This window comes from Callorhinus ursinus, unplaced genomic scaffold (assembly GCF_003265705.2).
Source record: "Callorhinus ursinus isolate GAN/ISIS: 27379988/994484 unplaced genomic scaffold, GSC_fseal_2.0 scaffold2, whole genome shotgun sequence".
Classification (NCBI taxonomy): domain Eukaryota; kingdom Metazoa; phylum Chordata; class Mammalia; order Carnivora; family Otariidae; genus Callorhinus; species Callorhinus ursinus.
Window position 1 is genome coordinate 724537 of NW_027397064.1, and position 27837 is coordinate 752373.

General features: G+C 57.8%; 1 protein-coding gene across 11 annotated transcripts in view; it reads left to right on the top strand.

Moving 5' to 3' along the window:
- HDAC4 (histone deacetylase 4) overlaps positions 1-24639 on the top strand; it is a 258026-nt gene extending 233387 nt beyond the window's left edge. For all 11 annotated transcript variants that reach the window (XM_025888741.2, XM_073905783.1, XM_073905787.1 and 8 more), the window contains 5 exons: positions 6723-6841; positions 8396-8529; positions 19002-19086; positions 19517-19658; positions 20016-24639. In XM_025888741.2, the coding sequence (XP_025744526.1) occupies positions 6723-6841; positions 8396-8529; positions 19002-19086; positions 19517-19658; positions 20016-20055 (520 nt within the window). In that variant the 3' untranslated portion in view covers positions 20056-24639. The remainder of the gene's footprint in view (positions 1-6722; positions 6842-8395; positions 8530-19001; positions 19087-19516; positions 19659-20015) is intronic.
- Positions 24640-27837: the final 3198 nt, after the last annotated feature.

Genomic DNA, 27837 nt, shown 5'->3' on the forward strand with positions numbered 1-27837 from the left:
GGGGGGGGGGGGGGGCGGGCCCCCGGGGACAGTGTGTGCCTTGGAGGCAGCACCTTGTTACTCAGACCCGTTGCCTGCCACGTTGCATTTCAGGAGATCAAGCCTGAGATGAAGAAGAGATAAGAAAGGTGCCCCTAATGAAATCCAGAAGGAGCCGCACTTTCTCCCCGGGCTCAGATTGAGAAACGGCGACCCTAATTCAAACCAGTGCGCCGCCAGACGGGCTTTGAAGTCTGCTGAGCAGAGGCGAGGGTTCTGGGCGGACGGACACCACGATGTGCCCTCAGCCCTCGCCTGCCTGCCGTCTGGGGGCGAGCGGGTCGCCTGTGCAGTCAGGAAATGAAACTGGGATTACGTGTGCTTCTAGATCGTAACTTCCATTTAAGTGTGATTTTATAAAGTTTATCAAAGATGTCAGAGAAACTGGATATTTTGAAGTGGTAACTTTAATCTTTTAATGACTTGAGATTTGCCTTTAAATTGAGCAACTGGGCAGACTCGTTTCATGTCCCCCCCAACCTTTCAAGCGTGACATAAAGATTGAAGCTCTAGATTGAAGCTCTTTGAACTTCCGTTACTTCCATAAGGTGTTTTTTTTGGGGGGCGGGTGTTTTTTTTTTTTTAAACAAAAATTTGTATTTGTTTATTGTCGTGGTGAAATGCACAGAACACTTTCTGTCTTAGCCATGTGGCGTGTGCGGTTTGGCGGTGCCCACCACGCTCACACTGCCCAGTCCAGCCACAGAGGCTCTGCCTCCGTCCAGGATTCACTGTCGTGAAGACGTTGGGTGCAAAGCCCTGGACGTTGTTTACTGAAGGCAGTTCTGTCTCTCGAAGGGCATCCACGTCTTTTCCTACGTGGACGTGTTACCCAGCACGTTCTTTGGTGATTTAGAAGCGGAGTGTGTACACTCATGTTTAGCAGCCTTCCTGGAGGGCAGCACGGAGCCGGGACAGCGGGCCCCCCCCAGCGGCCCTAGTGCATGCGGGCAAGTGCAGTGACGTGGTGCTGGGGCACCTGCCCGCAGAGGGGCAGGAGCTTCCTGGCTGAGTCCTGGAGGAACGAATCTGGGATGGGTTGTCAGGCACCCCCGCGGGAAGAGACCTGCAGTGCGAGCCCACGGGCGTGTGAGGCCACCTCTGGGGACCGTGGCCCTGTCCTTCAAGGAGCATGTCGGGGGCTCTGCCCAGGTGACCAACATGGCAGGTCTGGATGTTCCACAGCTGTCTAGTGGGAGCCTTGAGGGGGACTCGGGTGGGGAGGGGCCATCTCCTAAATACTTGCTGCTTGGAGTTGAGTTCCCCAAGGGAAGCCAGGGCCCTGCCAAGAGTGGGGCAGGAGCTCAGGAGAGAACATGGGGACACTGAGGCAGAGACCCAGGCTGGCTTCGTAGCAAGAAAGGAGCCACTGGGAGAGGCCTGGGCTGCGGTGCCCGGGCCAGCAGAGACCTGCTCATCATGCCAGGCGTGGGTCTGTGGGGCGTCCTCAGCAGGCAGTGCCGCCTCTGTTGTATATTCCTGGTGGTGGGGAGGAACGGGAGCGCTAGCAGATGGATGGCTGCTGGCCGAGAGTGCCAGGCCCTAGACAGGCCGAGAGGCCTGAAGGCGGTGACGGGACAGAGCTCGGAGCACGTGGGGGCAGGGCAGCCATGCTGAGCCCAGTGGGGAGCATGGTGGCCGAGGGGAAGGGGCACCATGTTGGCGGGATGCTGGACGGGAGGGGTGGAGAAGCCAGCAGAGCCAGGCGCCCCACCTTTTGCAAGTGACAGCCAGCCAGGAGCAGCAGGGAGGGGCAGGGGTCAGAGCAAGGCACGCTTACCTCACCTCTGAGGAGGCAGCAGGGAGAGAGGAGGGGCGTCCCCACCTCACCAGGGCAGGGTCTGGGCGAGCAGAGCACAGAAAGCTGGGAAGTGCGGGTCCAGGGGCCCTGGGGGTGCCAAGCGGGGGCAGAGAGGAGAGGGGACGGCTGAGGGCCTGGCCTCAGTGTCTGGCTTTGCCCTGGCGGCCTGTATGCTCTCGCCGGCCACAGTGCCCTGGGGTGGACGGAGCAGAATGGGGTGCCGGGCATCGCTGTCGGGGGCACGGCCAGGGCTGAGTGCGTGGTTCCCATTTTTATCTGTCTTCTGACTCCAACTCTCAGCGGCTTTGGAATGCTTGGTGGGCCCAGTGACCCGGTGAAGATGCTCTCTCAACCTGTGGAGCCCCCGGAGCCCAGCAGTCACAGCTGCACAGGTGCCCCGAGTCCCGGCCCACCGCAGGTGCAGCACAGGTGCGGCCGACCCAGGTCGCAGAGCAAGCGCCCCAGTCCCCTCCTGGCCCTCGAAGCCAGGGTGTGCCCAGCGTGCGACAGAAGGGGTTTCCAATGATCAAAATGCTGTGGTGGTTTAAATCGTGTCATCAGCTACCGAGGGCACCAGGCTCCTGTGAAACGGGGTCTGTCCGTTCAGAAACAGTGGCTTCTGTCCATCGGGCAGCTCCACCTCCTGAGAACTCTGTAGCTGCAGACGCCTGACCAAACGCACACGAGAAGGACGAAGCCACAGGCTCTGCCGTGTGAGGCCTCAGGCACCTGGTGCAAAGAGGTGTTTGTGGGCCGGCGGTGTGGACCGTGTTCCTGGGGCCCTCGGAGGCCCTGGGCTGCCCCCCACGTTCCCACGTGCTCTCTGGCATGGGTAGGCACAGTCCCCGGGGACAGCGCCACGGGCCCGAGGCCTCTGATGTCCATGAGTTTGGTGTGGGGCTGTGGTTGGGAGACAAATCAAAGAAGTCATTTCCTTCCAGAAGTTGAAACCAACTGTTGAACAGGTTACTGCACTCAGATTCCCCTGTGGGTTTTGGAGACGTGTTTGTACACCTGTGTAATCTGATGTTCTGTGGTGTTAGCTGGACGTGCCCCATAAACGCTCCTGGCACTGTCCCCGCCACGGAACAGCCCCAGACTGATAGCAAGCATGCTTCACATTTGCAAAGTGTGCTCAGGCCACCCCATCTGTTGTGACAGCTCGCACCTCTCCTGGACACACAGCCCTCCTCCGTGGAAGGCCGCGACGTGGCCACTGAGCTGCAGGGGTGAGGGGAGGGCTGTGTCCCTGAGCAGCTCACTGGCAGCCAGCCCTGATGAGGCCTCGGGAAGGGAGTGGGCAACGTCCCGGGGCTGTTCCCAGGCCCAGGCTCCGTCCCTCCGACTGCTGCGTCCCTGAGCCCCAGCCCTCACAGCCAGGGCACACAGAGGGGGCTCAGGGACATGATGGTGGTGGCTCCTGAGAGCCGTGTGCTCTCTGCTTTCCTACGGTAAGGGGTGTGCCAGGCACGGACACTGGCCCATGTCTTCTCTGGGAGACATGCCCTTCCCCCTGGCTCTGAGGGGACAGTGGTTGGTCTGCAGCCTTGGGAAGCCCCCAGCCCACCCCCTCTGCCCTCAGGCTGCCCTGCAGGAGGTCAGAGATGACCCCCAGAAACACTCACCTTACAGCGATGGTTTGAGAGAAGGTCTGCTGTAAATATTGACATCTGTATCCAAGGCTACATTGTTTGTTAAAATTTCATTCTAGAAGTAAAATGCAAGGCTAGATTCCCGTTTTCATTGTGACATCTATGAAGCATGGGGGTCCTGGGTAGGATGATGATGTGGGGTTTCTAGGAGGCTGACGGGATCCTCAGGAGAGCCGCGTTCAGCCTCCTTCTTGTAGGTGAAGAAGCAGACTCTGTTGAGGGGAGGTGACATTTCTCAGGGCTCCCGAGAACCAGTCTGGAGACCACTCGGCGCACGGCTGGCTCTCAACAGCACTGCAGACTTTCTTAGCTTCAGCTGGTGTTTGCGACTACAACCTGCAGGGCTCCAAACCAGGGGAATAGAATGAGTGTGTGCACGTGCGTCCACGGCTCACGCTTGCGCGTGTCTGATGGGCCCGTGCCCCGCTTACGCACACATGCAGACACGGGGTTTCACATTTTGTTTTGATTGGCTTTGCGTGATGCCACACAGCAAGTGTGGACACCAGGGACTCACTTGGTATTAACTTCCTCTAATGAAGGTTTTAATGGGGCTATTTTTTTTAATTTTGTGAGGGGGATTAGAAATGGAATAGCTCAGCAGTACTTCAGAGCAGAGAACTAGGCCCACCACATGCATTTGCTGCAAAATGGCTGCTAAAGTGCTTTGTGAATGAGCCACTGTCTACACAAGGTGTCTGTGTTTTTCACTGAACAAAGGTCTTGGCTGTAAGATCCATACCAAACACATGGCTAAAACCGTTCTTCGGCCTGAAGACTGTTTATGTGACAGGAACTTCATTAAAATAATCAGAAAACCGTCTCTCTGGAAGGGCACAGGCAGTGAAAAGCATTGGCCGGTGTAGACCGGCCCTGCCTGGAAACTGGGTCCTCCCGCGGGGAGGCAGACGGCGTCTCTGGCCATGAGGTGAACACGGGGCTCTTGTCCCGGCTTCCGAGGCACTCCCCCATCCCTCTGCCCACACCGGCCGTCCCGCCATGGCCGGACCATTAACCCACGCTCCGGCGCGGGCCCTGAGCAAACGGTCTGCTTAGAAGACTGGTGTGCACTTCGTGTTGACAGAGTCGGAGAACTTTGTGCAGTGTCCCAGTGGACATGAGGAAGCGTGTTACAGTGTGAGGCAGGTGTCGTGTGCTGAAGAGTCATTCTGACAGCAGTGAAGTGGGCCTAGGCCACATTCCACCACGTGTTTTTTAAGTTTTAGTGGAACGTACCACGCGCACGTGTTCACATACAGATGTGGCCACTTTCTCACGACAAGGGCAGTGTGAGTCATGGCAACAGGCCCTGTGTCCCGAAGATGACGTGCACTCTCTGGCCGTTGGCGGGAATGTCTGCTGGTCCCTGGTCAGGAGTCACAGGTGGTGTTCCTGCGGCCCCTGACAGATGGTCCCCTGGGCGCAGACCTGGGTCCCCTGAAGCCACTTGACCAGCCTGGGGCAGACGCAGTCCAGAGGAGGCTGCGTGAACTGGGCACAGCCTCGGAAGAGAGAGGAAAGCCATGTGAGGTTCAGGAGCCAACGCTGGCCTGTGGCCACCCAGTTTGAGGGTCCAGAGGTGAGGTTCTCGGCTGGCAGAGCACCCGCGTGTGCGGTTGGGCCTGTCGGTACGGCAGATCTTCTCAGTGCCTGACCTGATCAGAGGGACCCCCGGAGGCTGCTCCTGCATCGCAGACATCCTTCTCGGAAGGGCTTGCCGGCAGGGTCCTCAAGCATCAGGCCGTGCGTGTCCCACGCCTCCTGCAGAGATGCGCGGCCGGATCTTAACCTTGTGTGTAGTTTCCATCACTTCACCCCCCAGAACCAGAGGGACTTCTCGAGAGGATCACAGTCGGAATCATTCTGAGCAGAGAAACTGTTCATTTTGCTTCTGTTGGCTGATGCTGGTGCTTTATGGAGTAGACTTCGCAGACATTAGTATAAAATTTTATTTGCTACTACAAGGCACGAGAGACTGTGGAGGCTCTCGTCCCAGCCCTGCTGTGCTGTGGCCCTGGTGTTCCCTGCTGACCTGGGTGGGAGGGGACCGTGGGCCAGGCTGGGGGCATGCCGCCATCTCCCCGTGTGGGCCTGTGGACACCTGCTTGACTGACTTGAGTCAGAGGTGAGCAGCAGGACCTGCACGCCGTTGGAAGCTGCAGGAACAGGAAGCAGCCCTTTGATGCCACAGAAACTTGGGGAAACCCGGACTTCCCGTGGCCACGAGCAAGTGAGGAGTCCCGCGGACATGCATGGCGCGTGGGTGATGGCGAGCCGCCTCCCAGCCCGCTGCAGGCACACGGCCCAGAGAGAGGAGGGAGACTCTGGAAGTCTGTGGTGATGCGTTCAAAATGGAATAAAGCAAGTTTAACTGACAAAGTTGTTTAGCTTCTCGTCGTAATGCGGTCGCAGAGCACAGAGCACATATTTATAGGATATAATTAGACTGCATGCTCGTGAGTGGTTGTTTCCTGTTAAGAAGTGTTTTTTCTACTTTTCAAGTGGACGGGTTTCCTTGTTTCCCTGGTATCCCTAAACCACTGAACTTCCCAGTGGTGTTTACATTTGTAACCTGTCTGTTCTCTTAAATTTGATCACCAGTTGTCGCTTTACAGATCCCAGGTGTCAGATTGGCCCAGCGATCACCCTTACACGCATGTGTGCGGGTCCAGTCACGTGTGGCTGGTGCTGTGGCCTCGGGTGGGTGGAAGGAGCACACCAGGGCCCCCTCCAGACCAGGGCTGCTCAGGGGCTCCCCCACCCCCTCAGACACACAGCTCTGGGTTCCTGGTACTGGGGGCAGTCGGTGGCTGTGCCGGTCTTGAATCAGGGCCACATAAAGCAAAGCGTAGGGGTGAGCAGAGCCACCCCCCACAGGAGCAAGACAGGACAGCCAGGGCACAGGGATGAGGGGAAGGGGGGACCTTTAGCAGCCTGGTCAGCTGGTGCCGTGGGGGTTATAGGTTGCCTTGAATGTACCACCGAGCCTACTCAAGAACCCCTGTGCTGTGGCTTCACTGGGCATTTATATTGGGGCTTACCAGTTTGGACATTTAAGATATCAATGAAATGAGCCGTGATCATACTGGGTTGATCTCCCAGCTCCCTCATGGAGCCCTTATCCTGCTGACCTTGAGGGGAGACAGGGCAGACTCTGTCAGTGGCCATCCACCCTCCTCCATGGCTGTGTCCCCAGCTGACCCTGTGTCCCCCTCTCCTGTCCTTTACAGAACCGTGGTCATGCCCATCGCGAACGAGTTTGCCCCAGATGTGGTGCTCGTGTCGTCAGGCTTCGACGCTGTGGAGGGCCACCCCACACCCCTCGGCGGCTACAACCTCTCCGCTAAATGTAAGTCGGATTTGCAGATGGTCCAGGAACACAGTCTGGGTTCTGCTGTGTTTATGACCAGGTGTGCTCTGTATTTCAAGCCTCCCCTTTAGTAACAATGGGAGGGAACTCTCCTCGTCAGGTCTTAACTAAAAATATGACCACACCAGCTGCCCCAGAGAACACAGGGTGCACGGCGAGCCGGTGTGGACCAGGGTGCGCAGGGTAGCTCTCCTGGGGGCCGTGCTCCGGCACAGACTTCAGAGACTTCCTGACCCAGCCGGAGGCCCAGTGGCCCACGCAGTGACCGGGCAGAGGGCCAAGAGCGAGCAGGGTGCCCAGCACCCCTCCGCGCGGCCAGATCGTTGCCAAGTTCCGAGCCTTACGGGCTCACCCCAAAATAACGCGGCTTCAGCCCCAGAGCTCCGCAGTAAAACAGGTGCCGCAGTGTAGCCAGGCCGGTGAACTTGGGGCTTCCCAGTGCATCGAAGAGTGACGTTAGCAGTGCACTGTAGTGTGTTAGACATGCACTAGACGGTCTGCAAAACCATGTACAGACCTTCATTGAAAGCAACTTTGTTGCTAAAATGTGCTGACCGTCATGTGAGCTGTAGGCGAGTTGTGATCACCGTAACATAATAATAATAATGAACAAGTTTGAAATATTGTGAGAATTACCAAAATGTGACAGAAAGACGCAGAGTGAGCACGTGCTGTGGAAGAATGGTGTCTCCAGACGTGCTCGATTGAGGGCGGCCACGGACCTTCCCTCTGCGGAAGGTGCATTCCCGTGAAGTGCAGGACCAGGTGCACTCGGGGCCCGCGTCACTGTTTCCATCAGAGAGAGACGAAGCCAAGGCTTCAGGAGGTTTCGGTCTCGCCAGGCCCACAGCGCCAGGAGCACTGCCCAGCCCTGGACCCGGTGTGCTGGTGGCAGCTGGTGACCAGGGTGGCGCGGTTTTGTTCGGCTCTAATCAACGTCAGACGCTTCTGGTGAGGATGGTAATCACCATTACCCGCCAGGCGCTCTCTGGATGGGAGGGGATGTGGATGCAGGGGGCACCCTGTGGTTGTCGGTGAAAGCCAGACCCACCAGACTTGGGGTGTGGGGGTCCAGGAGGGGCCCTCCCGGTGGTGCGTGTGCCCGCGAATGGACACGCACACGCTTGTGCTCAGCACACTGCTGACCAGAACCCCCGGGCCTCTGGTCCCCAGGCTGCGAGGGCACACCATGGGGACGAGCTCATGCTCCCCCTTCCGCGGTCCCAGCATGCAAGCTGAGGGGCTCCTCCTGGGGTTCCTTCCTTCCCCCAAACGAGATGATTTGCGGCATTATAAAATCAAAGCACCAAAACCGTAATTCCTACTCTCAAACAGATCAAAAAGAATCCCAAACTGAAATTCTTCGATGAATTTATTACGGTCAGACCTGGCTTCTATTATGTGTTTCAGAGCGCCAGCCCCCGGGTCTCTGTAATGTGACGTAATGCATTTCGGGCGCTTTGATCCGCGGCCAGGCGTCGGCTCCACAGCTCGCCCTTGTCTTCCGCTTGCATCTCCCGTTTCCTCTTGCAGGTTTCGGGTACCTGACGAAGCAGCTGATGGGCTTGGCTGGCGGCCGGATCGTTCTGGCCCTGGAGGGGGGCCACGACCTCACGGCCATCTGCGACGCCTCGGAAGCATGTGTTTCTGCTTTGCTGGGCAACGAGGTAGGAGGACCAAGGGGCCCGGGGCCGCTCCGTGGCGGGCTCAGGGCCCAGGCCTGTCGCAGCTGTGCTCCGGCTCTGGGTCAACGCTCACCCCGTAGAGGACTGCTACCCGTTTGACCAGGCTCTCTGGTTAGGGCTGAAGGAGGTGAGCAAGAGGACGACCCAGAACCCTCTTCTCTGTAAAGGTGGCTCAGGATCCTGTATTTTAAAGGTGCTCACCTTTGCTGTGGGTCATGTTGAGAATATTCTAATTTCTCTTCCTTCTCTGTGGACAGTCAGTTCTCGGGGGGTTCTCAGGTAAGTTCTGGGGGCGGTGTCCCTGTGCCGGTCTTGCAGGCTGGGGCGTGGAGCCCTGGCTCCCTGCTCTGAACCCGTAGCGATGCCCAGGCTGGGGCCCCTGTGCTGTGTCCCCACTGAGGCCGCAGGAGCGCGTCAGGGAGACGCTGGCTGGCACAGCTGAGCTCAGAGGGTCCGGACGGGAGAGGGAGTGAGCGGTCAAGGGAGAGAGTCCCTGGGAGCATCACATCCCGGAATGACACTGGGCCGGGGCCCCTCCCTCCTGGCTGGTGCTCCCGGTGGGGAGAGCTGCCCAGCTGGGTGTGGACTGGATGTCAGGACAGGAGGTGCCGCCCTCGACAGGATGCTCTGCAGTTGGCCGAGCCTCTGAAGTTTGTGACACGGAACTTACCTGTAGCTTCCACCAGGATTTTTGGAAATGTGCTCTTCCTGAAATTCTAAGCCCATCCGCAGGCCTTTGGATATGGGGTCCCACACCTACCTCCTGACCCCCTTGAAGGCCGGGTCCCGGCCCCTTACAGCACAGCTTCCCCTTGTTGCTTGCTGTGGCGTGGGCGCCTGGGTCCCAGAAGCAAGTCAGCTGCTGCCCCAGGGAGCATAGGCAGGGCCCGGCCTGAGGAGGGAGGTGCCGGGGGCCCACGTGCGGGACGCCTGGAGGCAGCCCTTGAGCTCTGCTCCCACGCTGTCCCCTGAGACTCACAGCCCCTTCCTCAGGAGACGAAACTGACATGTGCAGGTCTGCAGCCGGCAAGGACACAGTCCTGCGGGGCAGGCTCCCCGGGTGTCCAGTGGGGGGGTGCTGTTGTCCCTGTGCTGGTCATCCCCCCCTGGTCACCACCAAGACTCAAGGGAGCCCGCGTGACAAGGCCCTGAAATGAGGCCGGAGGACACACAACTTGGGAGGACAGACCACCCCAGCCGTGCAGCGCTGACCCCACATGGCGCGGGCAGTGCTGGGGTCCCCGGGCCACTTGTGAGGACCCCTGACGTCCCATCCAGGAAAAGGCTGGAGAGCAGAGTGGCCTGGAGGGTGGATGCCGGGGAGGCCAAGGTGGACATTACCCAGTAGCTGTCAGGCTACAAGCCAGGCTCCAGTCAAAGAGGCCCTGGTGGGGAGGGCGCCGCTCCCACTGCACTGACCCCTACTGGGAGACACCAAGGCCAGACGGCCCCGAAGCCCCAGAAAGGGTGATGTGAGGAGTACCAGCCGCGTCCCCCGAGCAGGGCTGCCCCTGCCTGGCCTCGGAAGGCCCCTGTTGAGGCCCGTCTCATGCGCCATAGACGTGTCCTGGGGCTCCGTCCCTGCAGTGTCTCAGCCTGGAAGCTCGAGCGCCTATTAGGGTTCCTCCAGGAGGCACATCTCCGAGAGCTGGTTCAGGCTCACCCCGAGGCTGCCCTCCTAGGCCCCCAGCGGGGACATGCAGCAGACGGTGGGCCCACAAGGCACTTGAGGAGGGCTCTGACGGGAGATACAAAGCGGGGTTCAGGCAGGCCCTCGAAGGCACACATCAAATTTGACTGCATCCAGTAAGACAGGGTGGAATGATGACATGTAGACAGGTCTCCAGTGGTAGGACGTAGGGCTCTATCCTCAAGCCATTTGCGGTCAGCATTGCTCCCTTGAACTCGGGTGAGCCACAGAAGGCCCACTGTGGACACAGCAGGATGAGGTGCGTGGCCTGTGCCCCTCCAGGCTGAGGGTGGACAGAGCTGACAACACAGCATTTGGAGGCAGGAGTGAGGTCGGGACCCAGGTCCTGGCATCAGCCATACAAGCGCAGGATCACGGGTGAGCATGGCCTGATTTGGGGTCAGATCCTCGGGAAGCTCTGTGCGTGTCCTGTGCATGAGCTGGCCCAACAAGGGGAGGAAGGCCAGGTGTCCCCGGGGAGTGTGGCACCAGGGAGGAAAGCCGTGGTGTCTCACTCTTCGGCCCACACACCCAGAGGAGGGCGGTGACTGGGCACAGTCTTCGGGCAGCCGTGGTGGAGGAAACCCCTCACAGGCCTCCGGGGGCAGTAGCCCTCGATGGCTGAGCTCAGGGGCTGGAGGAGGAGAGTCGAGATCCTCTGCACCAAGGGTGAGTAGGACCAGCAGTCAGAGGCACCAGGGCCCGGCTCCCCGTGAGGAATTGCTTTGCACCCACGTGCCCCGTGGGGTCCAGAGCTCGTGCTCCCTGGCTGTCGTTGGGGCAGGCCGTGGCCAGCGGTCGGGGTGGGGGTGGTGGGCTTCAGGCGGCTCTGTTGTCCCCTGACAGCCTTCTGTCCTGCATGGTGTCCATTTTAAATTAAGTCACCAGTAGACCGCAGAGCCCTGTGACGTGTCTCCTTCCTGGTCAGGTGGTTAGCAATGCACTTGACTCTTCTAGAATAGAACACCAATCTGTTTTGAAGTGTCCACATTTCACCCACTCTTTCTTTACATAAAGCAATCTTCTCCCCCCTTTTTTGTTAGAGTTTAAAGGCAATTGAGTAATATATCCAAACTGTCCTGAAGCTTTTTGATTCTTACAGCTAGTTATTTTAAAATAACAATAAAGAACTTGGCTTTCAGCTCATTCCTGTTCTTGCTTCCTGGGTGTTTGCTTCTCCAACAAGAAAATGTTCTTTTCCTTAAGCACATCAAAGAGCAGGAAGCACTAGTTTTATCAAGGTCTCTTAAAAATCTTTCTGATGCAAGAAAGTTGGGCCAAGCCCCACTCCTCTGCCCCACAGCCGTTGAGGGCTGGAGCGTGGTGTGTCGGACAGACACTTCAGCACGCACTCCCAGTGGCTAGCAGAGCACAGCGGTGTGCTGCCTGCAGCAGGGGGCGGGGCAGGGGAGGGCCACGCCTGGGCCCCAGCCATGAGCGGCCGTGTATGTGCTCAGGGACAGCAGGGAGCTGGCGGAGGACGCCACTGGCATGAGCTGGGAGCAGAAGCTTCAAAGAGCCACCAGGCGGTGGCCCAGGGCCCCCGGAGGCTGACTGTTACGACTGCGGCCGAGGGCACAGAGCCCCCTGGGGCGTGGTCCACGGTGCTGATGCCCCTGGAAGGAGGACGAGGACCAAAATCTGTCCCTGGGGAGCAGCCCTGCTGAGGCCAAGAGGCTGTGGGGGAAGCACTGGCCGGACCGACTGTGCTTGGGGAACAGAGGGGCAGGAGCCAGCTAGCGGGCGCAGTGCCAAGGGGAGGCTGGGCAGGGCCTCGTGGGCACGGGCAGGCCTGCGTGCAGTGGTGTGGGTCACACAGCTACACATCGCCCTCCTGTGATGTCTTCTGCATCCTCTGGATGGGAGGAGGGGCAGGCGCACCTGCTGCGTGACCGACGTGGCCTGGGGACCTGGCTGTGTGACAGCCCGGGGGCTCTGGCCGCCTGGTGCCGGCCAGAGAAGGGCCCCCAGTGGGGACGGGACGGGTGCCCCCGAGGACGGGGGCCTGGTGCTACCATCGCTAAAGTTCTGCCAAGGTATCTTAATAACCATTTTGTCCGGATGCTGTCATCTGTTGATCCTTCTCACCAAAAGTGTGAGCACTTCGAAACTATGTAGCAGAAAACGATTTCCATGCCTAAAAAGACAGCGGGAGCCCTGAGCAGCTGTTACCGGACCAAGCATGATCTGTGTGGGGCAGAGTTTTCTCGTCCTCAACGTTGGACGGTCTCTGAGTGTTTTCCTGCCCACTGTTGCTAAGGCTAGCTTTTTAAAGACTGAACATGATAAGCCTCATTTCCAGTTTGGTTCTGAAGTCTGCAGACTCAGGTGGGGGTGAACGCGGCATGAAGGTGGCCTTGGGGTCTCCTGTCTGTCACGCTCAGCACAGGATTCTGCCCACAGCCGGCCAGCCCATTGCTCCCCCCAGAAGAGCCAGCTCCCAGAGGAGGCCCACAGCCCGGGTGCAGTGCTTTGGCATCAAATGACCTACTTCTCCAGCTGAGCTCCCCTTCCAGATCACAAAGACCCCAAGAGGTCTGGCCGTGAGGGGCGTGGCCACGGGCGCAGCAGGGCCGCCCTCCCTGTGCTGCTGGACGGCCTCTCTTGCCCCTTGGACCCCCCTGTCGTTCGGGTTCCCACTCATTTGTCTCTTCCCCTCGCCTACACCCCCACTCGACCCTGCTTGTGGGGGAGTCACTGCTGCCTGCCAAGGATGGACCAGGTCACCCCTCTGCTCTGCACCAGCCGGACCCGCCCTCCCCCCCCGGCACTCCGCCCTCTCCCCCTGCCTGGCCGCAGCCTGTTCTGCTCCCCAGGGAGCCGGGGCTTCGCCCGTCCCGCTTCTTCCTGCTCTTTGCTCAAAGGTCACCCATTCGGTGAGGGCCCCTCTGCCCCACGCATGGACATAGCAGCCTGCCCACCCGCACTCCGTGTCCCAGGACCTTGTTCTGTACTTCTCCATGGCATTTAGCACCTTCGGACATTCTGTTGGGTTTACTCATCCAGTATGGTTTTAGCTGACTGGCGGTCCCTCCCCGGGTGGGAGATGCTGTAAGGCTGGGGGTTGGGTGTCTGCTCTGTTCAAGTTCGTAGAACCGGGATTTACACTTAGTGGGCTGCCCAGAAGATACATATTAAATAAAAGAATAGAATCCCAACTGGTAAGGGGGTAATATTTCGAGTCATGAAGTTTCCCCCCCTTTCCTGGTCCGTTTTTCTTAAGTCGAGCCTAGAAGCAGTCCGTGTCATGTCTCTGGCCCTGGAACAGAGCCCAGCGCCGGTTGCTGCGTGACTGTGAGGTGAGCTGACCAGGCATCAGCCTCCGGGTCGCTGTCTGGTGCTGACCCCTTCCACTGTCCCCCGGTCGTCACTGGACCCCGCAGAAACCAACCATCACCGCTGCTCACTCTGCTTGCCTTTTACCCCTTTCCTCCTGGGACTCCCAGGGGCCATCCCCTCAGGCTTCTGAGCACCCTGCCCCCAGGAGGGCACTGTGCCCTGGGTTTGTCATTGTCTTTCCCCGGATTCCACGTAATTGCATGACAGGCAGAGCGGACAAGGTTGCCGGTACGGGGTAAGGACCTTTCTTCTTGTTTGCCCCTCGTGCAAGCACACGGTGAGGCCTCCACCCTCCAGCGGCCTTTGCCAGGTGCTAGGGACAGAATGAGCCAGCCCCCATTGCCAGCCCAGCAGCGGCGCCGATGCGTGGGCCAGCCAATCCCCTGAGGTGGCTCAAGACGGGGGAGCTGACAGTGGCAGAGGGTGTTGGGTGGAGGGTGACATAAGACCCCGGAGGGCCAGCCGCCCCTGGAGTGTGGGTCCCGCTGGGAGACGGGCCGTGGGGAGCCCGCACCCTGGGACAGGGGAGCAGCTGAGCCAGGCATGCCCCCTTCGTTCTGATGCACCCCTCTGCTTCAGAGTGATAATTTATGGAATGAGTTATGTTCCTAAAACCCTTTTTGTTCTTAAAACTGAACTTCTGACAAATACTAGAGTCGGGGCGGGACAGGCAGGAAGGATATGCAGCAGCAGGCTCTGATGACCCCGACCCAGTGGGTGGGGCTTTGTGCCAGCAGAGCCTGGGCTCTGCTCTTCCCGGCCCTCGACAGAGGACCTGGCTGGGCAGGCCGCTCTCGGGGTTGCCACTGCCCACAGGGGGTCCCAGCCGTGGGGGACAGCAGAGCTGTCTCTGTCTGTCCTGCCTGGGACCAGCGGGTTGTCGCAGGTTGGCGGCTGGGGTGAGCTGCCTGCAGCGGGCCTCGGCAACGCTTGGCATCCTGACACTTGAGCTCTGCCAGTGGGAGGGGTGAACAGCACCCAGGGCAGGGCGGATCATTTCCTTGTCGCTGCTGGTGCTGAGCATCTTTCCAGGTGCCTGTTGGCAGCTTAGACTTTCCCTTCTAGTGAAGTTCACGGCTTTGGCCCATGTTTCTCCTAAACCGTATTTTTCCTGTTTATTCTTAGAGGGGGAAATTGGATGGATGGGTAGATGGATGAAAGGCAAGGTGGGCAGATGGGTGGGTGGACGGACTGATGGACGGTTAGGCGTCTCCTCTTTCTCTGACCTCTGGAGGAGTGAGCACAGGATCAGAGTAATCTCTTCCTTGACTGCCAGAGTTCTGGGCCGCGGAGATTCGCCCACTGCGGCCAGTTTTCCTCGTCGCACCCATGCCGTGGCCCCTCTCCCTGCCGGTGCGCGTTTGTGTCTCGGTGGCTCCCTTACCCAGTCGTGTCGGAACTTGTCCAGTTAAGCTGTTTCAGAGAATCAACTTTCAGCTATAGTAGCCTTCCTTTTCCAGAATTTGTTTCTGCCCCTTTTCTGTCTATTTACCTCTTTCCCCAGGACTGTTCTCTTGCCCCTTCCTAAACTGTGCACCTACTTGTCCTGACATCTGCATTGAAGGCTCAGTATTGGCTGCGCCTCACACGCTGATACGTGTCATTTTCACTGCTTTTCATTTCTAAGCATTTCCTGCTTTCCGGTCACCCGTGATCACTGTGTTGTTTAATTTCCAACCTCAAGACCGCATGGTTCTCATTTGTGCCCGGCTTCTAACAGATGGCGCTGTGCTAAGAACAGGTGCGGTGGCATCGTGGGGGGAATGCGGTCGGCCTGCGTGGACGTCCACGCACGTTTGAGGGAGCGCGCCTCCCCCGCCACATTCACACACCTCTGTCCGTCGCCCAGGCTTGCCCGTGGTGCCCTTCACATTTGGTTTTCTCTGCCGACCCCTGTCTGCTCCTTCTGAGGAGGACGTGCCACCCTCCCCTCGTGTGGCGCGTCTGGTCACCTCCGTTGGCTCTGGCGATGTTCATTTCCTGCGTGTTAAGCACATTTACCAAATGTGCATAGACTTTAAAGCATCACATCCTTTTGATGAATTGACATCTTTGTCACCGTGTAGAACCGTCCTTTATGTCCAGCCACGGTTTTCCGTTTACGTGTGTCGTGCGGGGAACCCGCAGTGTCCTGCTGCCTCCTCTCCAGTCGCTTCCTCCATAAACAGCGCGAGGCTGGATTCCATGATGGGTTTTCTCGATAGTGCACAGGCTGCCTGTTAAGTGGACGCGGGTCCTTACGGTGGGTTTGGTTGCACCTTGTTTTCTGTGGCTTTGCTTTTTCCAGACTCATTTCTGCGTCTCTCCGTGCTGCGTTCTTCCTCCTCTTCTGCCCTGTCCCCACGTGACTGAGGGTCCCCCACATTGCACCCATCCCCTCCACTGGGTGGAAGATAACAGCTGGTTGCTGGTTGCCAGTGGTGACCCTTACGGATGTCAACACATCCCCGTGACACGGTCAGTGGCCTCTTCCCTCCCCACGCCACCCGGACCCACGTGGGGCCGCAGACCAAACACAGCACACCCCTTTGGACATGGCTTTCCCGAAAAGTCACTTGCTTGCCCGAGACGGACCTGTGCCGGCCGCTGTCCTGTGTCTGCTGGCTCCGTTGGGCAGCCCCCGCCCCGGCCCCTCCCGGGGTGTACGTGCAGTCCCTGACTAGCCTCTCCCCTCGTCCTTCCTCCTGCTGCCCTTCCCCCCTTCCCTCCTTCCTTTGTGGTCACTGACTTGACACCATCACTGTTATTTTACGTAGTCCCTGCGTCCGTGGCCTTTCCTGCATTCAAGTTCATCATGTCTCCCTGCTTCTCTGACCACCACCTGGGACCACTGCGCCTCCAGCACACCCCGTACGTTTCCTGGCAGAGGGACACCGGTGTCAATGTCCCCTGGTTGTTTGCCTTTATTCAGGTTGTGATTTTACCCTCGTTCTTTTTTTTTCTTTCTTTCTTTTAAGCAGGCTCCACACCCAGCACGGAGCCCAACGTGGGGCTTAAACTCACAACCCTGAGATCATGACCTGAGTTGAGATCGAGGGCCAGACGCCTAACAGACTGAGCCCCCCAGGCGCCCCTGCCCTCGTTCTCGACTGACGGGGCCACAGTTGTGGCCAGCAGTCGTATTCTCTCTGGACGCTCTGAAGCGACCGCACGGCGTCTTGCTCTCCGCCACGTAGGAGCTGGTGGCTGGCGGGCTGTGTCCCCCTGCAGACTCCATCTTCTCCAGCTCTCTGCTCGTCTCCGGTGCTCTGCGGCTTCACTCTGGTGCGCCTGGGTGTGGGCGTCTCGTGTGACTCTTCCTGCTCGGGTCTCGTCCCCCTCCCTCTGGGACACAGACCCTCCCCCTCTGCCCGCTCCCTGTGTCCTCGGTGCATTCAGAGTCATTTCTTCGGCTGTTGCTTCCAGGTTACCAGTGTTCTCCTTAGCTGATAGGAGTTTCCAGTTCCTGCTGTTGCATTTTCATTTTTAGAAGTTCTATTTGGCTCTCTTTCAAATCTTCCAGTTCAGTTCAGTAATCCTACATTAGTCTCTTATTTTTAATACACACTACACATACTTTATAGTTTAAAACTGATCATTTCAATAATCACAGTCTTTGAGGATCCAAATCTGTGTTTTTTACTAGACTTTTAATTCTGGGTAGCTTTGGACCTAGAGGAAAGTTGCAGAGCTGGCCCCCAAGCTCCCGTAGGCCCTCGGACAGTTTCCTCTTGGTGCCATCTGACCTCGGTGGGGCCTTTGTCCCAGCCTGGGAGCCAGCCCTGACCCGGCACTGCTGGTCCAGCCCATGCCCAGATTTCGCTCACCTTCCCACGACTGCCCTCACCATGTCAGGGTCCCCGTCCTGGACCCCACTGTGCATCCAGCTGTTCCGTGTCCTTACTCTCCTCTGGGCTGTGGCAGCCTCTGAGCCTTCCCTTGGTTGTCATTTTTGAAATATTGATAATTTTCAGCAAAGAACGCCAGTCAGGTACTTTGTAGACTCTACCTCAGCGTATGTCTTGTTTTTCGAGATACTCCACTCCACCTCTTGGAGAGGGCATGTGTACACAAATTATGTGGAAGAATTCTTGAGGAACATGTATCTCCTCCTTGTTACTTATGCAGTCACTGATTTTCATCAGCACCAACCCCTGGACGCTCCACGCTCTGAGTTATGGTCCAGAACCGTGCTGTGGTCTCTTTCCCGCCTGGCCTCATGTGCATCCCTTTAGCCTGCCCGTCATCTTCCTGAGCGCTCCCTCCGTCTCTGGTACTGCAGGACGCGCCAGGCTCTTCTAAAATCTGCCCGCCCCAGCCTCGGAAAAGACCAGGAGCCTGGCTCCTTTTACTGGAGGCTGGTGTTGGAGACCTTGCTGGTTTCTCTGGAGCCCAGACCACGCTGGCTGACTTCTGTGTTTTATGATGGTTTTGGCTGGGGACTCAAGCATTCTGGAACTGAACTGAAAGCACGAGGCAGCAGCCTCACAAGGGGGCCCACGGCTGCTCTGCCAGGCACCCAGCCCCTCCGCTTATGGCGTGTGAACCAGGCAGATTCTCAGGGAGACTGCGGCCGACGCTTCCCTTCTCTGCAGAGCCCAGGCTAAGAACAAACCTCTCCCCACCAGGTGTCTGCGGGTGTGTCGTCTGCATGAGCCTGGCTCATCCCTGGGAGGGTTGTGGTCATTCCCACACAGGCCTGCATGGCCCCCAGCCTGTCCCAGGATATGTGACCACCCCGGGCAGTTCCAGCTTCCTTCTGGAACCCAGTAGATCTCCCCCAGTGTTGTAGGCTTGTCTAATTATTTAAAGTTTTTTAAAATTATTTTTGTGTTTTCATGATGTATTTCCCCAAGCGTGCTTAGTTGTCATGTTGCAGACTTCCCGGCGTGCCCTGTGGGTCTCTGACTGGCTTAGGCTTCCTTATGAGCCTTTGTGGTCTGCACCGAAGAGGACCCTGGGAGCACAGGGTCCCCCTCGGAGAGACTCCGCGACTCCGCTCGCTGTCTTCTTTCTTTTACCTTTTCCCCATTTTGTGAAGAAGATCATCAGTAGATGTTCAGGCATTCTTATCTGTAAGGACTACAGACGTGAAAGTGGTATTTCCAGAAGTTCTCATTATTTCCCTCATGTTGTGTGGTGGTGTAGATGGTGTCTCAGTGGGTCCCAAGCAGACGTCCTTCTGCACCAGCCCGCTCCTGGATGCGGTGTCCACTCACACAGGAGCTCACGAATACACCTGACGGTCCCCTGAGAAAATATCTCAAAGAAAATAAATCTACTTTTGTTTTAAAAAAAAAATCGTACGGTAAATAGCAAAGCCATGTTTGGCTTTTTCTTCTTCTCTGTCCACAAATACACTCAAGAAACCGACTTTGTCCCCTTGTAGTGCACATGGGGATTGACATCGTGTACATTCACTGTGTATTTTTATATTATTTTCTAGCTTGATCCTCTCCCAGAGAAGGTCTTACAGCAGAGACCCAACGCTAATGCGGTCCGGTCCATGGAGAAAGTCATTGAAATCCACAGTGAGTTGCCTGGGCCGCCCGGGGGCATGGGGTGACCCAAGTCACGGAGACTGTCCCGTAGGTGGGTCTGCGCCGTGGTCCCCAGTGCAGACGCTGGGTTCGCACCAGCCTCCCCGCTGAGAAGCCCTGTGTGTGAGCAGACACCGAGTGACTAGCTCCGGCCTGGCCCCTCTGCTCGTTCCCCTCATGCTGAGGGGCCCCCTCATCTCTGAGGGTCCCGGTGGAGGCCCCCCAGACCTCCACCCCATCCCAGGCGCCCCTGCCTCGGGGAGGACCGACTCCACTGGCCGCCTCTCCCAGGGGCCCAGTCTTTGTGAGTTGTGAGCCAGGTGCTCCCTGGCTTCTGGCTCCTGGAAGACGTGCCTTTAACGGCTCTAGTGGAGTCGGGTTCGAGCGGCGGCAGGCCCAGTAACCACGCTTCTCCGCCCAGGCCAGTACTGGCGCTCCCTGCCACGCCTCTGCTCCACGGTGGGGCACTCACTGGTAGAGGCCCAGAAGTGTGAGAACGAGGAAGCCGAGACCGTCACCGCCATGGCCTCGCTGTCCGTGGGCGTGAAGCCCGCCGAGAAGAGGTGAGCGTCTCTGCCCTGCCGGCGGGCCCTGCTGCCCACGGGGCCGCCCTCTGCCAACAGCCCGGGCCTCAGCTGTCGTGGCCGGGACGTGGCTTCTCCACGCGGCCCTGCCTCGTGCGCGGCCAGCTGGGCGGGGGATGGAGGGACGGAGGGCAGGGGTCCCGCCACGGCCACCTCTTTCCTGCGTGAAAGGCCCGTGGGGACCGTTGGGGAGCCTTCGCTCCAAGCGGGCCCCGTCCCGGCCGCCGTCCGGGGGCAGGGGCGGGTGGCAGGGGGCGCGGCAGGCGGGCGGCCGGCGGGTGGCACTGCCCTCACCCCGCGGGCTCTGTGTCTCTGTTGTGCCCGGCGTCGCCGCAGACCCGACGAGGAGCCCATGGAGGAGGAGCCGCCGCTGTAGCCTCCCGCGCAGCTGCGGGCCTCTTGTTTGTTTGTCCCGTCTCGAAGCTCCGCCGACAAAGCTCCTGTTTGTGTGCGGCCTGCCCGCGTCCTCTGACCGCGGCTGGAGCGGCAGGGGGAGGCCTCCGCCCGCCCGGCCCGGCTCCCCGGCGGGCGGCCCTGCGCGGACCGGGACCCACTGGGAGCCGGGCTGTCGGCTCCCTCGACAGAGGCCGCGGAGGAAGGAAGCCTGTGGCGGCTCGCGGCAGAGCTGCCCGCTCCGTGGCCACGAGGGAAGGAAGACGCAAATCAAAGATCTAATAATACAAAACAGACTCGATGAAAACTGGTGCTTACAGTTGATTATTACCCACAATTCCACAGTCTCCGTGTAAACCACTCAACGCATCCTGTAGCTTCTTTTGTTCAAGAGAACATTCTCTCGGGCTTTGGCCCGTCCCGGAGCCCAGCGGTGCGCCGTGGGGCATGCGGCGGGGCGTGCGGTGGAGTGGGGGGCCGGGGCGGCGCACGTGCGGGGGAAAGCTGGACGCACACCGAAACGCGAGCCTGCGGGAACTGGCTTTGGTTTCTCCAAGCCATCGGAAGATGCGAGTTTGTGCCTTTTTTTTATTGCTCTGATGGATTTTTGTGGCTGGGTTTTCTGACGTCTGAGGAACAATGCCTTAAGAAAAAAATAAACAGCAGGAATTGGTGGGACAGTTTCCTGTGGCTGCGTGCTGGCCCGGGGTGGGGGGCTCCGGGGGCCACCGGCCTGCAAGCCCGGGTTCACTTCAGTGCTGTTTAAGAGAAACGGAGGTAGTTCCAGCAAAGTGGCAAATACTGTTGGGGGTTTTGAAGTCCAACAAATTTTAAATGAATCCAAAGTGTTCTTTTCTCGTACATCCTTTAACAATTGAGCATCTCCATTTGGTTGTGAAGCATGTCCTAGGCACACTTCCAGTGTTATGATCGGAATGCTTTTTATTAAAAGCAAGTAGCATGAAGTATTGCTTAAATTTTAGGTATAAATAAATATATATATGTATAATATATATTCCAATGTATTCCAAGCTAAGAAACTTGATTCTTATGAAATCTTGATAAAATATTTATAATGCATTTATAGAAAGAGTATATATATATAATAAATGCAGATCGTAAAGGTCCCTGGCGAATGAACGACTTGTGAATTAGACATCAAGGTGCTTACGGAAAGGGATCTCGTTTGAAACTCACGTATTTTTGAACTCCAGATTGGATAGCTTTCAGATCGCCAACACGTTCGCCACTGGGCAGCTACCCGGCAGGTGTGTGCTTTCGTTCCGCTCTTTTCGGACAGGACCCCTCCCGCTCCAAGCCTCCGTGCACATATGTACCTAATGAGTTTTTATAGCAAAGAATATAAATTTGCTGTTGATTTTTGTATGAATTTTTCACGAAGAGATCCTGAATAAGCATTGTTTTGTGAATTTTACATTTTTTCTCACCATTTAGCAGTTTCCTGAATGGTAACAATGTCTAAACTTTCTTTCTAACTTCTTGCTTGTACATTTTTTTTAACTTTTAAAGGTTGTGTTTTTTTTATCATTTTCATCCTTGTTTATTTCTGTACAGTGAGCAGTGTTGTGTGGCAGCCGTTTTCGGGAAGTGAGCTTGTGCGAGTTGGGGGACACGCGGTCTCCACGGCGATGCCAGTAGGGCGTCTGTCCCGGCTCCATCCCCACGGCTGCGTCCAGACCGGGGGCTCCTCTTCCCCCCACATCGGCAGTATTACAAGGGGTGCTGTGTCCTCCCCTCCGCCGTGCTGTGGGCAAGGTCGCTCGCCAGACACCACGGGCCGTCAGCACTCACGAAACTCCTGTTTCAACTTCTCTGACCGCGTTGTCAGGACAGCATTTTTAAAATTCAGTTTTCCAAAGACCTTTTAAAGCATGTCAGCAATGCATGGGGCCCGAGTGAGGCCCACACCTGTTGGGGGTGTTCCCCGCTGCAGCCTCATGGCCGGGGTCCTGACCGGAAGCAGCAGGCCCCGAGTTTTGGAGCCTGTGGCTGCGGGGAGTCGAGGGGCCCCTGCTGCCTGGCGAGCCTGCAGGGACAGCACGGATTCCTGACCAGGGCAGCCAGTCCTCGCTCTTTCTCTCGTTGACAGTAACTGACCGTCACTTTTCACTGGTAACTTATTTTCCAGCACTTGAAGCCACCAATTTCATTCCAAAGCATGTACCGGGTTCAGGCACAGTGCTCCCATAGGAGGGAACCCCGAGCCACGTCCCTGAGTTTGGTCCCGTTCACAGGGTAGCTTCTGAAGGAGACACTGATGCAGCCGGACTTCCAGCCAGACGAATCCAAATTCTTGGATTGGCTTGGTTGTCGAGATGCTGGTGGTCCGGCCCAGGACGGCAGTCCCAGAGCAGGACAGAAAGGTCTCGGGGCCCATGTGGCTTTCTCCTCCCGCTGACCCCACTTTGCTCGGAAGCCCACCTCGGCGGGAGGCGCCGGTGTGTGGGAGCCACGTCGGCCATCGGGGCCATCAGGGCGTGAGCGCGGCGGCAGGGCCCGGCCCCTGCACGGCCTGTGGGACCCCCTGCCGCCTGCCGGCCGTGGCTCTTAGAGAGGAAGAGGTCATCTCACGCTTTTTACGGTTGACTGGGTGAGGGAGTTGTCCGCGGAGGGCTCACTCCCGGTCTCCTTCGGGGAGACACCCTCCGCCGAGAGGCCTGGCAGGGGAGCATGCTGCGTTGGTCAGCTCACTCCAGCGCCATAGATGTGCTTAAAGCATTACCGTGTAGCCTTTTCTTTTCTTTAAAGACACACTCAGCCCTTCCCCGCCACCCGCCGCCAGCGCGGGCGGCGGAGGGCCTGCCCCAGGGTCTGCGGGACCCCACGTCAGGGAGGGCGCCTCACCTCCCCTCTCTGGCCCCGGCACCTTTAGCCTTTTTCTTCCTTTGCAAAGGCCTCGGGGGCACTGGCCAGCCAGGGGTCAGCGAGCGAGCACTTTATGTCCCTTCGCGGGAAACCCCACGGCGCCGCCGGGACACGGGGCGCCCGCCCTTTCGGCTCCAGCCGCGCCACGACGTGCCCGAGCCCCACCAGCAGGCGGCCGCCAGCCCCTCGGCCCCGAAGGGCCACTTTGTCAGAGTGTTTCAGTTTTTCTCCACTTCTTTTAAAAGTCTGTTTCCAGAGGAAGGACCGCCGGGCGTTGCTCGGACACGAACGCGGCGCCGGCGGCAGCGTTTCTGGGTTTTACTTTCGATCAGAACATTCCTTCTTTACTGGTCACAGCCATGTGCTCATTCCATTCTTTTTGTAGACTTTTGGGCCCACGTGTTTTACGGGCATTGATACATATATAAATATATATATAAACATATATGAATATATTTTTTTAAGTTCCTACAGCTGGAGGTTGCATGGACTCTATGACCGGCATGTCTTTATATTGTACACAGATTTTGCACGCCAAACTCGGCAGCTTTGGGGAAGAAGAAAAAAAATGCCTTTTTTGGTTCCCCTCTCACGACATTTGCAGATACAAAAGATGGGAATTTTTCTGTAAAACCACACGAAACCTTGAAGGCGAGTCGGGGGTGGGGGGGAACGTTTGCGTCTTCTTGAACTTATTCTTAAGAAATTGTACTTTTTATTGTAAGAAAACTAAAAAGGACTACTTAACACATTTGTCATATTAAGAAAAGTTTATCTAGCACTTGTGACATACCAATAATAGAGTTTATTGTATTTATGTGGAAACAGTGTTGTAGGGAAACGACACAGAAGTCAAGGCGAACTGCCCGTCTCTCTTCAGTTGACTTGGAGGCATTCGTTTCGTTTGTCCCCTCTGCTCTTGCACAGGGCCCGGCGGGCCAGCGGCCGGCGACCCCGACAGAGGAGCGGTCCGGCCCATGGCCCGAAAGCGCCCCTTTCCGCACAGCTGTATTGACTCTCTCGTTGCTTCTAGATGACGCGTGGCTAAGAGTTCACTTGCAGCCGCGCAGCCGTGAGCCGGGGGGGAGCGCCGCGGCTCACAGTCCAACTTGGCGTCCAGAGGAGGTCGCGTCTCCCTTGTCACCAAAACGCGCTCCTTCCCCACACGGCTCGCGGCCAAGTCTGGCGGGATTGAACGTCTCCAAGTGGAAGAAGAAGAAAGCGGACAGTTTCTGTTTGTTTGGGTTCTCGGTGTGTGTGCCCCATAGTGGAGGCGCTATTTTCCAGTTTATGAGACGTATATATAATATATATAAGGGGGGCTGACCCTGTTCACCCAAGAGCTTCTTACAGATGGGTCGCGATGCCGCGGCCCCCGTGGCACCTGAGCGCGCTCCACGTGGGGTCCGCCGCAGTGGTGGCCACCTGTTTTCTTCTGTAATGTAATCCGTTCTCTCTGATCGTCTGGACCTTCCAACGGTTCTTTCTTTTGCTCAGTGGAGTTGGAGATTTTGTTCTTGGTTTTCTCATTCTTGTTTTGTTCTGTGTGGGCGGGTTTTCCCCGACGACGGTGTCCTCCTCTGACGGCCGACTCCATTCCACTTGCCCCGGAGTCCAGCGTTTTGTACCTCATCAGACAGCTTGTCGCTCTTGTGGTGTAAATAAAACAGCATCTCTGGTTCCTGCCGTGTGCTCGCGTCCTCGCTGCCTCTCACCAGGGCCCCCACCCCGGGCCCACCTGTCGTGGGCCAGGACTCACTTGAACCCACACATGTGGCCCCCCGGGCCCAGGCCCACAGTGCACCTGGCACCCTCTGCCCACACCGGCAGGTCCCATGGGCAGCTCCTCATTAAATGTCCTTGCGCCATCTTCTTCCCCAAAACACTCGCAGCCCCCCACCAAGGCGGCGAGTCTGCAAACCCCCCTCAGCTGCCCGGCCCCCAGCAGCACACTGCCACCCCCAAGTGACTGCCCCACGCCCCCAGCGAAGGCCACACCCCTCCTGGGCCCCCACGTTCAGTGACTGATCAGTTGGCATGGGGGGGCGGGGACCATTCTCTCCCCTCCCCGTGGGTCCCGGCCTGCTTCACAGCCGGGCTTCTCCCTCTGCCCGGCCGTCTCCTTCATAAACGTGGTGCACAGCAGCGTGGGGTCTCCAGCGGTCACCAGCCTGCTTGCTGTGGGCAGGAGCCCGGGTGTGGCTCAGCGGGACGCCTCTGGCTCAGGGTCCCTCCCCAGGCGCCAGTCACACTGTCGGCAGGGCTCGCGTGGGGGACCCCCTTCCAGCACACTCCCCCGGTGGTGGGCAGACCCGCCTCACTCGCCACATGGGCCACTCCTCAGGACCGCCTCGCCACCGGCCCCCAGAGCGGGGGAGGCAGGGAGAGCACACCCTGAAGACAGCCACAGCCTTTTATCACCAGCTCTCGGCGGTGAGATGCCATCACTCAGGAGCCAGTCAGGAGGCCAGTCCACACTCAGGGAGCGAGGGTGGCCACAGGCGTCCACACCACACCCATGCCGGGCAGAACCAGCCGCCTGGCCTGGCCGGGCTTAATATGGTTTATTGCAAACCCCAGCAGCTTTGCCTTCAGAATATGCTGGTAATTCACTCACCTCTCTCAGGCCGCTCCCCCTGCTCCACCCTGAAGGCTCCCCACCGCCGGAGCCAGGCTGACCCTGCTGAGGCTGGACGCTGAGCAGGCGCCCCGGACGGGGTCGTTCTCCTGCCAGCTGGTCGGCCTCGCCCACTGGAACAAAAGCTTTGAACCCCTTAGGGTCACTCCTGTCTCCCCAGAGATTGAAACACACTAGGATCTCCACAAACAGGTGGACTGAATGATTCATTCTGGGGCTCAGTCTTCTCAGCCCATTCACCTGTTGGTTATGAGAGTTGGGAAGTAGAGTTTTTAAGATATATGTTGGTGCCCATCCCTTGTCCAGTGCAAGTTTCAAGTACCTTCTTGCCCTGGGGTTCTTCCCTCTCTTGTCAATGGAAAAAGTCAAACATGAGAGAGGTGCAGATAGCAGCCCCACGATCCCACGTGTCCTCCCGCCTGCTCCGGCAGCTGGGGGCCCGCCCCAGGTGTGCTCGGTCTGCACCCCTCCCCACGGGCAGGCTGGCGTCCAAGCAAGTCCCAGATGCACCTCCTCCATCTGTATGTATTTCAGTAGTCGTCCCTCGAAGGGACGGACTTTTTCCTTAAATGTGACATAACACCGCATCGTGCTTTAAAACCTCGCGGTTCCCTGACATCAGATACCCAGCCGGCACTGAGATCATCCCAGTCGTTTCTACACTCGGTTTGGTTTCATCAGGATTCAAACCGGGACCTCACATAGCATCAGATGGGCCCGTCCCTCACATCTCTGCCCTGTGGGCTCAGCTCCCTCCTTACTCCCCGGCAATGTGCTTGCGGAAGACACCAGCGCGCTCACAGACCCCGTCTGCGGCATGTGCAGGCGGGGCGTGGGCTCCAGCCTCAGAAGGGCCCGTGGGAGGCAGGCGTGACCACGGGGCCCACTGCTCCGCGAAGGCTTGGAGGACGGTGACGCTCCCGAGTGTTTGCAGAGGCAATAGGTAAGCAAACATTGTGAAGCTTCTGGGCCCTACACTTTCTACAAAAAGTAAACACCGAGGCACAGCTACAGATGGAAAAGGCTTTTCATTCGGCTTCCGGATACACAATCTTCCCACCAAGAATTAAAAGAGTAGGGGCGCCTGGGTGGCTCAGTTGGTTAAGCAACTGCCTGCGGCTCAGGTCAGGATCCCGGAGTCCCGGGATCGAGTCCCGCATCGGGCTCCCTGCTCGGCGGGGAGTCTGCTTCTCCCTCTGACCCTCCCCCCCTCTCGTGTGCTCTCTCTCTCTCTCAAATAAATAAATAAAATCTTAAAAAAAAAAGAAAAGAGTAGTAGTATTAAACAGTTTAAATAAGTAAGACGAATTTTATTTTTAAAATGCCTTTCACATTCCTATTTAAGATAAACCCTCGGCAGATTGAAGTATTTTGCTCGTTCCCACGTGAAGGGGACGGCATAGTTTGTTTCTCGGAGGGCAGGGCAGGTTCCGGTCCGGAGTGCTGGGCAGAAGTGTGGCGCTCCAACCCAGGAGCGTGTCCGGGACTGTGCGCAGAAGCTAAAACGGGGACAACGCTCTCAGTCTCTCATACCGCTTCCACATCCCCTGATAACTGAGTGCATGAAAACGGAAGCTTGGATTTGCAACTAAATTGTGTTAGAACTGAAAGACTCAGTGTCTTTATATCTGATTCCCGTAAAACAGAATGATACTGATGGTGTGGACCCGGTTGCCCCGCGTCAAGCTTCTGGGTGTGGTTTTGGGGTGTCACATGTCCCTGATGCAGTCTCCCTATCAACAGGGGTCCGGTCCGTCTTCGAAGGCAGCCGGAATCCCTAACCGACAGTGGGGGCTTGAGGCTACTCACGGGCAGTGACACGCACGACAGTGTGTGGCCTGGTGGCAGGGATCTATCAGGCCCCCCACAAACATTCGCAGGGCCTGAGGCAACCACTCAAAGGGAGCTGCACGTGTATCTACATCCTCAGAAAGTATAAACCTAGTTCAAAAGCTGTTAAATACATTCTACCCCCACCTCCATACACACACAGCTTGACAGAGATACGTCCTTAAAGAGCGAAGAGGTCCAGACCAGCTGGACCGAAGTCTCCCAGAGGTCCCATCTCCTACTGGCTGGGACCATCCCTCACCCCTCCTGAGGCCTTCTAGAACCTTCTAGAGCCTTCTCAAGGACCTGCCTCAGCACCCAGAAGGGCTCCTCAAGGACCCTTACCAGGCTCTGTGCACATGTTTTCTGCATAAACCTCTGGCCGTACCTTGGGCACTGCTGACAGCAAGG